We start from the raw sequence: 11115 nt of genomic DNA on the forward strand, positions 1-11115 counted from the left end.
AATCCAGGGAGGAGGGACTTGCATGGACTTCTGGTATGGATAGGGGTGTGGGCTGTGGAACACAGCTGGAGTCACTGATTGGGGTTGCTTCTGATGTGAAGCCCATGTAAGCTCCAGTAATAGAGGTCATGGCTCTGCTTAGACCTTGCTTCATGTCTGAGCCTCTGCTGTGATTCACAGCCAGGTTCCCAAGCATCCACTCATCTCAGGTTGTGGCACACACCCACACACACACAGACACACACACAATATCTATATCTATATATCTGTATATCTATATCTATATATACTGCACCTCCTGTATGCAGGCAGATACTTTACTGTCTGATCTTCATAGTGGATCTGCCTTCAATGCAGAACATGTGGGTTTGACCTCTGCATTGGGAAGATCCCAGGGGAATGGAAAGGCAACCCACTCCAGTATTCTTGATTGGCAAATCCTACAGACAGAGGAAGCCTGGCAGGCTCCAGCCCCTGGGGTCATAAAGACTCAGATGTGACTGAGCACGCACACACACATATAACGTGCTAAGATAGTTCATGGTGCATGTCAACATATAAGTGTCTCTCTTGTCAGTACAAACATTTATTAGTGAGGGGATAAAGGATAGCTCTTAAGTTCTGAGATAACTGGGAAATTTCTAATCGACTGGGAGAGACTATCATGCATCCAAGGAGTATATTGACCGAGGTTTTATTTTAAAGTAACAAAGCCATCCCCATTTTTGAAGAGAAGAATGATAATGTTTAGAGATTTCAGTGATTTTGTCCCTGTCCCAAATCAAAGGGTTAAAGCCCCAAGAGACCTAGTCAAGACAAATCCTGAATGCTACAATTTAAATAAAAATTTGTACTCAGGGATGTGATGACATGCTGAGAACCTGAGGGATTTAAAATCAAGAGAGTTAAGAGGAAGGAGTAATAAAAAAATAAATTCACCTAACTTATAATGCAGTGTCTTAGGAACAGAGAATTAGCAGGGGAAAAAATCCATTCTGTCCAGAAAAGTGTCCCCATGGGAAGTCATGTATTTAGAGGTTGGAGTAACTGGAGGAAACATGACTAATGAGCTGACACAGGACGCTCTACTATCTCCTCTGCTGCAGTCCCTCAGTCTCTGCCACTTTGATTGGGGAGGACCTGGTTCTCGCTTTTGAAGTTCTACATCTGTCTGGGAAACAATGCTTGCTTTTTATCAGTTCCTGTTTTCTTATTTGGGGACAAAAATGATCTCTGCGTCAGTAGTCATTTAGGGAGGAATGTTGACTTCTACAGGGAAAGCCTTTTCTCTCAATCTGCAGGCAGGTGAGTCTGAGACCTCCACAGACCCTGAAGGAGAGTGTCAGTGATGATGGAAGCCCGGAATGTGTACCTGAGGTCACCTGAGGACCAATCTTGCAGAGGTCAGAGACCAGAGGTCATTGTGGTTGTTTTCTGATTTTCCTAATATTAATGTACTTCTTTTGGAGAAGGAAATGGCAACCCACTCCAGTATTCTTGCCTGGAGAATCCCAGGGATGGGGGAGCCTGGTGGGCTGCCGTCTGTGGGGTCGCACAGAGTCAGACATGACTGAAGCGACTTAGCAGTAGCAGCAGCAGCAGCAATGTATTCATTTATGGTCTAAAAATAAAATGAACACTGCACTTGAAATTGCAAGTGTCAATCTTGACAATTAAATGGCATAGTGGAAGCCCAGAAGGAATGATGTTAGTGGTTTAGTCCCTGAGTTGCTCCAACTTCTGTGTCCCTATGGACTGTCCTGGGGGACAGTCTGACACCTGGCTCCTCTGTCCATGGGATTTCCCAGACAAGAATGCTGGAGTGAGTTGCCATTTCCTTCTCCAGGGGATGCTGTCTACCCAGGGATTGAACCTATGTGTCCTGCATTGACAAGCAGATTCTTCACTTTCTGAGCCACCAAGAAAAGCTCTTTAGAAGGAATAGGAGGCATAAAATGCTTCCAGTAAAAGTAGAAAATAAGTATAAGGACCTTATTTATGAGCAAGAGGAAATAACTAAGTGAAGTCCTTAAGAAAAAGAAATCTACTGCTTTATATGCTTCATGTAAAACATATCCAGCTTTTGTTGTATTTTGTCTATTTCTGGTATTGAATTGGTAGCTTATATTCCAATGTTTTCTTTTCCTCTTTGGATATTCAATGATGTTCCATTGAATAAGATATTCCATGTCATAAGTATATCATTTTTTATAATCTTGGACAAAAGATATTTTTCTTTATTATTTTTCCAGACATCAAGGAGATGTCACTGGAGTTGGAATGTTGATGAAGCAAGGAAACCTTTCTTTATTGCATTGTCTCAGGGGTCATTGAGTATATTGGATATTATTTTCCCTTAATGTCCATATATCCATTTCATTTCTCTCTATTTTATTCCCTCTTATACATTTGATTCTTCACTAAATACCAAGCAGAGATTGACTATACCAAAAATGAACCCCACATTTATTGTTCCATGAGAAGTTTATAAACTGGAATTTCACAGTAAAAATTATATACTCTTTTGGAGAATAATTATTTGACCTGCCCAGCTGAGCTGTAACCACTCATAGCCGTAAAAGTGTGAATCTTGGTGACCAATGTATGATGGTGAAACAACACAGAACATGTGTGTGTGTGTGTGTGTGTGTGTGTGTGTGTGTGCTGTGTGTATGCTGTGTGTCTATGTGTGTGCTGTGTGTGTGTGTGTACTGTGCGTGCTGTGTCTGTGTGTGTGTGTTGTGTGTGTGTGCTGTGTGTGTGTGTGTGTGTGTGTGCGTTTGTCTTGAAAGGGAGGACAGTTCTCACAGCAGAGGCACCAGGACCCATGTGCTAAATGACATATACACAGATCACAGCAACAGATTGAACCAAGAGGCGAATCTGATATAATTCATAGGATAGTTTTATAGCTAAATTGATAGTCTGTAAGGAACCTCATGGAAGGATGGACTCTCTGTGGACTGAAGGTTCAGTTGTAGCAGGAAGCCCACCTTGTTCCTCAGCATCACTGACACCATCTCTAATCACTGCCCCTCCTGCTTATCCCTCTGGCCCACTGGCTTCCTTGTTTGCACTTGAACATGTGGAACAAGCATCTTCCTCAGGTCCTTAGCAGTGGCAGCTCCCTCTTCCAGGCACACAATTCTGACATCAGTATATCTCCGTGTCTCTCTTTCATTAAGAATCTGTTCAAACATCACCTAGTTTGCTGGACTTTCCTGAACACTCAGGACAAAATAACACCTCCTACCTCACTTTTATACCTGACTTTGTTTCATCATAGCATCTATCACATTCTGACATATTCTATCATATTTTTTTTAGCATAACATTTATTAGCATAACCATCACTGAATTGCTAGAGGTTTGCTTTTCATCAGTTTCTACTTCTTGTCTCCATGTTCTTGGAAGGTGGTTAGCACTAAACATGTATTTCTCAAAAGAATGAAGGAATATCACATTAAAACTCTAGAATATATGACCTCTTAACAAATGTGATGAGAATGGGACAAAAATTCCTAGTCAGAAATGAAATGAAGTATAGCATCAAGGGGCTTCCACAGTGACTCAGTGGTTTAGAATCTGCATGCAATGCAGTACCCATTCAAGAGATGCAGGATCAATCCCTGTGTTGAAAATAACCGCTGCAGGAGGGCATGGCAACCCACACCGGAATTCTTTCTTGGGAAATCCCATAGACAGTGAAGGCTGGTGTGCTATGGTCCTTGGGGTCGCACATAGTCAGACACAACTGAAGTGGCTCAACATACACATATACTCTAAAAGAGAACTTATCTGCAAATAAAATATCAACATCAACTTCTTGAGAGCTAAATAGAAATTGCAGCATTTCAGCTATGTTGAGTGAAAGTTGTCGTTATTTTCCTTTTTGCTGGTAGTCGCCTCCATCCCATGGAACCAAGTAACAAAACACAAATTTCACAATTTCTTCTTCTGGGACTTTCAATGGAAGCAGAACTACAGCTCCTCATATTTGGGCTTTTTCTCTCCATATACCTGATCACTGTGTTTGGAAACTTGCTCATCATCTTGGCTGTCAGCTCGGACTCCCACCTCCACACCCCCATGTACTTCTTCCTCTCCAACCTGTCCTTTGTAGACATCTGTTTCACCTCCACCACCATCCCAAGGATGCTGTGGAACATCCAGACACAGCACAAAGGTATCACCTATGAAGGCTGCATCACCCAGATGTATTTTTACATTCTCTTTGCCGAATTAGATGACATTCTCCTGACTGTGATGGCCTATGATCGGTATGTGGCCATCTGCCATTCCCTGCACTACACGGTCATCATGAGCCCCCGGCTCTGTGGACTGCTGGTTCTGATATCCTGGGTGCTGATTGCCTTGTATTCCTTGCTACACAGCTTAATGGTGCTGCGACTGTCCTTCTGTCCAGAAATGCAAATCCCCCACTTTTTCTGTGAACTCAGTCAGGTGGTACAACTTGCCAGTTCTGACAACTTTCTTAATAACATAGTGATGTATTCTGCAGTTGTCCTGATGGGTGTCATTCCTTTTACTGGTATCCTTTATACTTACTCTAAAATAGTTTCCTTATGTAAAATCTCATCGTCTCAGGGGAGGTATAAAGCATTTTCTACCTGTGTGTCCCACCTCTTGGTTGTCTCCCTATTTTATTTTACAGCCTTAGGAGTTTACCTTAGCTCAGCTGCTACCCACACCTCACATTCAAGTGCAATTGCCTCGGTGATGTACTCTGTGGTCACACCCCTGTTGAACCCCTTCATCTACAGTCTGAGAAATCAAGATATAAAAGGGGCTCTGAAGAGATTCTACTTTATGCCAAGTTTAATAGACCAAATACCCTAATCCTCTGGATTGCAAAATTCAAAGCCTCAGAACCAGAAACTGTGATTCTTTGATCATTGTGGAATAAAATTTTCTCCTATTTGTTTCCTGGGATTTCCACTTTTCTTTTCATCTTTGGATTCAGCATTTTTATGCAATTTTAGAAACTCTCTTTCTTAAGTTTTTTCCTTAGTCTTATGTATAGGCAGTTTTTATTTTTTCCTACTTCAAAATTTTCCTCCCTTTGGGTCAAAACATTTGGAGATTCTATTATTTGATGGTGCATCATAGATTTATCAACAATAATTGCTTCTTAAATGACACATATCATCCAAAGCATTTTTCTCCTATTACCCTGAAGTAATAGTTATGAGTTGCGTTAATCATTTAAAAATACACTTAACAACCAAGAGAATTTATATTACTTTTATTACAGTTGGTTGTATCAGTGATATAGAAAAATAACTGTCAGGTTACAGGGAGATTTCTGACTATGAAAAGTTTGAACCTGTAACTTCCTTGTCAAGTGTCAATTTGTGTGTGTCTCTCTCTATATATAGATACATGTATAAATGTGTGTCTGTGTGTGTGTGCTCTGTGTGTGTGTGTTCTCTGTGTGTGTGTGCTCTGTGTGTGTCTGTATGTGTGTGTGTGCTGTGTGTGTGTGGTGTGTGTCTGCGTGTGTGTGTGTGTAACTGATACACTTTGGTGTATAGCAGGAACTAACACAACATTTTAAGTTAACTACACTCAAAAATTTTTGAAAATATAAAATGACAATTTTTCAGAAACCAATCTTAATATCATGGAAGATTGCTATCAAACTAATAGAGAATTCAAGATAATGTCACAAAGTTATTCAGTAAGCTGCAGGAAAACATAGGTGACACTTCTTTGACAGTGATCTTAGCAATGTTTCTGTGTGTATCTACTCAGGCAAGGGAAATAAAAATAAACAAATGAACTGCATTTTTTTGTGCAGTGAAGGAAATCACCAATAAAACAAACTATCCATGGGAAAGCATATTTATAATGTATATATCCAATAATGGGTTGTTATCCAAAAACATAAAGGATTCAATTTGATATTAGAAAGCAAACAATTCTAGTGAAAACAGGCAGAAGATACTCAATAGGCATTTTCTTAAGGAAGGCATACAGATGTTCATTCAAGAATATGTGTATCCTGCTGCATTTGTGTTTGAGGGCCAGATAGTAGCTCAGCTTGTAAAGAATCTGCCTGCAATGCAGGAGACCTAGGTTCGATTCCTGGATCGGGAAGAGCCACTGGAGAAGGGGTAGGCTACCCACTCCAGTATATTTGGGCTTCCCTGGTGGCTCAGCTGGTAAAGAATCTGCCTGCAGTGTAGGAGGCCTGGGTTCAATCCCTGTGTTGGGAGGATCCCCTGGAGAAGGGAAAGGCTACCCACTCCAGTATTCTGGCCTGGAGAATTCCATAGACTGTATAGTCCATGGGGTTGCAAAGAGTCAAACATGACTGAGTGACTTTCACTTTCACATTCAGATACCTCTTACATCAAATGGACTGTTCACAACTTTAGGCAGATCATTTCATTCTGCTGAGTCCCATTTCTGCAAGTGTGGAATGAGGTGTTAATACATCATAGTGCAAACATCAGTAAATAAAGCTTCATGAAAATAAAATAAGACAATCCACATAAGATTTCAGGCTCAGTGCATGGTGCACCATTATTAGATCTAAACATGTCATCTAACTGACATTTAAAAAAAATGAAACACTAAATGACACTTCTTAACTTGTATCACTAACATGAATGTCCTAGTTGATTTATTGAAATCCTCATGAAGCCAAGGATTATAATACTCATGTATTAAAGCAAAGGAACATACTTCTATCTCTTTCTTGTTAGAGAAGAGTATCCAGTTTACTAGAAATCTCAGGAGACTTTCCCATAACAAGACAATACTTTGGAGGCCCTTGGAACCTGCTCAACAAAGGTTCCACAGTCTCAGATTTGGAGAAACCATTAACTCAATATTGCTCTAAGTTGGGGAATCCCCATGGACAGAGGAGCCTGGCGGGCTACAGCTTGCAAAGAGTCAGACACGACTGAGTGACTAAACGCAGCACAGCCTAGCAGTGAGGTTAATCTTGAGACAAGGTCTTCTCTAAATTAGTTATTAATTCATTATTAATGATTGCTGTGATTGTTCTGTTACTGCTGAAAATTGAATGGAGCGTCAAAAACCGATTGAAACATAATGGTTTTGATGTGCCATTCAGTTTTATTTAATGCTCTTATATGAAATCACTCTTTTAACTCGTTTAACATTTTTGCCATTCTTTCTATTTCATTATTTATAATTTTCTTAACTGTGTTTTTAAAATAAATGCACATGTATTCATGTACATATGGGGAAATAAGAAGTAAACAAGGGAGCTGAAATCACTGATGCTTAGAATCTTGCATTATATTGACAACATCACAGTATACTGAAATAGAACAGTGTCCTTAGGCTTAAATCATGTGAAGAAATTTATCCAGAATAAGAGAATGAATTCTCATGACCTCATGGACTCACAGAGTATGGTCTGGAAAGGTCTTTGCATGCTGTCCAAAATCAGAACTGGAATTAAGATGTTCCCAGTGGATTTACGAAAAAAGCGAAAAACATTAAACCCAAGAATGACAAATGAAATATATCTCATCAGAAAACAGAGATAAAGGCACTTCCCTGGCTGCCCAGTGGTTAGGACTTTGCCTTCCAGTGCAGGGGGTATGGGCCGATCCCTGGCTGGGAAGCTAAGATCCCACATGTCTCACAGCTAAAGGCACATAAAACATAAAACAGTAACAGTATTGTAACACTTTCAATAAAGACTTTAAAAACAGGCACAATATTGTAACACTTTCAATAAAGACTTTAAAAATGGCCCACAACCAAAAAAATTAAAAAAAGGAAAGAAAACAGAGACAGGGCAAATTGGCATGGTTTTTCACACCCTCCAGATACCACTGCTTCTGTCTTTGAAAAAGAGATGTTTTTATTTCTGATCTTTCCTGGGTATCAAGGGATATAGCTGAAGTTGAAATGTTGCCAAACTAAGAATGCTTTCCTTCATCCCATTGTCTCAGGGACCTTTTGAGTTTGTTAGATCCTTCTCTTTCACTTTATCTCTCTCTCTCCCATGCTTTTTATATTTATTCAAATATAGCGCAGAAAGTCATTGTAGCTAAAAGGAACCTCAACTGTATTATTCGCTCAGTAGCTTGTGAACTGGAATTTCTGGGTACTATTTAAACATTCTTTAGGAGAAAGTTAATCTGATCTGGCCAGCTTGAGGTGTCACCACCCATGGCTTAAAGAAGGTGGTGCTAGTTGAGAAATTCATGACAATAACACAGCCCAGGAGGCTACGGTGTGTGTACACTTGTGCCTTGTGGAATGAGAGCAGTTGTTAAAGCAAAGGCACCTGCACTCACATATTAAGGTGGTGTAATAAGGTGACAGAGGCCAAAACTCCATCAGAGATGGTGCTAAGAAGATGATCTGATATAATTTGCAGGATTCCTTTGCCACTAAATCCATAAGTTCTGGGAACAACATGGAAGGAGGGATTCTCTATGGGCTGAAGGTTCTGCTGTAGCAGGGAAGCCACCTTGTTCCACAGCATCCTTGACACCATCTCTAACCACCCCCACCTACTGCTTATTCCTCCATCCCACTGGCTTCCTTGTTTGCATTTGAACATGTGACCAGCTTCTTCCTTGGTTACTCTGCAGTGGCCATTCCCTCTGCCAGGCACACACTTCTGCTGGTATCATGCTAGGACTTTCGCTCTTTTTCTTGATGTCTCTTCATAGAACCCCTTGTTTGTAAGCCTTGCCTGAATACTTGGTACAAAATAATATTCCTACTAAATTCTCTTTTATACATATTTTTGTTTTCTTCATAACACCTGTCACCTTCTAACATATTCTATATTGATTTGAGTATCATCTTTTACCACCCTTGGATTGTGAGAGATTTGTTTTTAGGTGTCTCTATTTATCCCCTGTATGTATTTGGAACATGTTGACTGTCAGCATAATGCTTCTCAAATGCATAAAAGACTTTCTCATTAAAACTGTGAATGCATGAAATCCTTGGAAATATGCTGAGACTGAGACAAAAGTATCTAATTAGAGGTAAAATGGAGTATACTTTCAAGGAGAGTTTATCTATGTACAACATATTAACATCAATTTCTTGCCAGCAAAATAGAAATTACAGAAGGTCAGCTATGTGAGTTACACCTGTTTGAAAATTATTCATGCTATTTTCTTTTTTCCCATCACATGGCATCAGGGAACAAGACTCAAATATCAGAATTTCTCCTTCTGGGACTTTCAGAGGAGCCGGCATTGAAGTCCCTTATATTTGGGCTTTTCCTCTTCATGTATCTGATCACTGTGATTGGCAACCTGCTCATCATCCTGGTTCTCTGCTCAGACCCCCACCTCCACACACGCATGTACTTCTTCCTCTCAAACCTGTCCTTTGTAGACATCGGTTTTACATCCAGCATCATTCCAAAGATGCTATGGAACATCCAGACACAGAGCAAAGTCATCACTTATGAAGGCTGCATCATCCAGGTGTATTTTTACTTACTCTTTGCAGCATTAGATGACTTTCTCCTGACCATGATGGCCTATGATCGCTTCATGGCCATCTGTCACCCCCTGCGCTACACGGTCATCATGAACCCCCGGCTCTGTGCACTGCTGGTTCTGGGTTCCTGGATCGTAAGTGCCCTCTTTCCCCTGTTACACAGCTTAATGGTTTTGCGACTGTCCTTCTTCTCAGACTTGGAAATCCACCACTTTTCTGTGAAATCACATGGTTGATCAGACTGGCCTGTTCTGATCCCTTTCTCAATAACATGGCGGTGTATTTCGGATCTGGAATTCTCGGGGGTGCTCCCCTGGCTGGTATTCTTTACTCTTACTCTAAGATAGTGTCCTCTATCTGTGGAATCTCATCTGCTCAGGGGAAGTATAAAGCATTCTCCACCTGCGCATCTCACCTCTCGGTTGTCGCCTTATTTTATTGTTCAGCCTTAGGAGTATATCTTAGCTTCACTGCTACCTACCGCTCACACACAAGTGCTATAGCATTGGTGATGTACACTGTGGTCACACCCATGCTGAACCCCTTCGTCTATAGTCTGAGAAACAAAGACATAAAGAGGGCTCTAAAAAGAGTCTTTGGGATGGAAATGTTTGTTAAAGGGCTATTTGCCCTTGGGCTGAAGAACTGCCCATGATAGTAGGGTCAAAGCCTCATGGGGGCATACGTGATTCTTTGATTAGACTGTGATAATAGCAATTGCTTCTTCAGTTTATAGCCTGGTCTTTCCATTCCTTTGTTTTTAGCTTCTCTTAAAATTTAAAAGCACCCTTCTTAACTTTTCTGTTCCTTATCGTCTAAGATATTTCTCTTGTTTTTTTTTTTTCAACTCTCAAATTGATTCAAAACCATGTGTTAAACATATGTAAATTTCCATTTACCTCATGATGCTCACACATTTCTTAAGAATAAATTCTTCCGAAGTGATATACTTTATACTGAGTAATTTTTCTTTCTTTTTGCTAAAAGAATAATCATGAATTGTTCTACTTCTGTGGAAAAAAAACTAACTTGGAAACCAATTACATAATTTCATATGAGAGTAAAATATGAAACTACAGTTTATTACGCTTTAGTTCTTCATACCTTAGAGTATCACTGCAATAGTTGTTTTCTCTGAAAATGTAGATGTTAATAGACAGTGTATTTCATAAATGGTCATCTGATTTTACTCCCTCACAGGGTACAATCTTCTATTTAACCTAGTGTCTACATTCTCTATAGGAGTTACTGGTAAAGCTGATCATTAAATGCATGTCTCTAATTGACATCTATGTGAAACATAAATTTCAATAAAGACTTGGACATAATAAGACCTAGAGTCAGAGAGACCTTAAGTATGAAGCAGCAAAAATTTGTGTCAGATTATATCTTTGCAAATCATTTTTTCATGGTGTCCATTTATTTATTGATGTATGTGATTTAGTATCTGTGTGTAAAGAGGTTTATTGTTGGGGTGAAGGAGTTTTTGGCATAATTATATCTTTCTGCTTGAAAACATCTATTGTTGCCTACAAATAATTGGCTCCTTCCATTGCTCTAGATGAAATATTTCCCCCATTCCATTTCTGTTATAATCAATGAAAGAGTGAATGAATAATATAAATATCATATTAATGT

At 39.8% G+C, this 11115-nt stretch overlaps 1 protein-coding gene and 1 pseudogene across 1 annotated transcript; both read left to right on the forward strand.

Moving 5' to 3' along the window:
* The first annotated feature begins 3915 nt into the window (after window positions 1-3915).
* On the forward strand, window positions 3916-4860 carry LOC136155842 (olfactory receptor 7A10-like). Its single transcript, XM_065918003.1, has one exon. The coding sequence runs from the start codon at window positions 3916-3918 to the stop codon at window positions 4858-4860; it is 945 nt and encodes a 314-aa protein (XP_065774075.1).
* Window positions 4861-9161: 4301 nt separating this feature from the next.
* On the forward strand, window positions 9162-10132 carry LOC136155847 (olfactory receptor 7A17-like; annotated as a pseudogene).
* Window positions 10133-11115: the final 983 nt, after the last annotated feature.

The sequence above is a fragment of the Muntiacus reevesi genome, chromosome 1, assembly GCF_963930625.1.
Source record: "Muntiacus reevesi chromosome 1, mMunRee1.1, whole genome shotgun sequence".
Classification (NCBI taxonomy): Eukaryota; Metazoa; Chordata; class Mammalia; order Artiodactyla; family Cervidae; genus Muntiacus; species Muntiacus reevesi.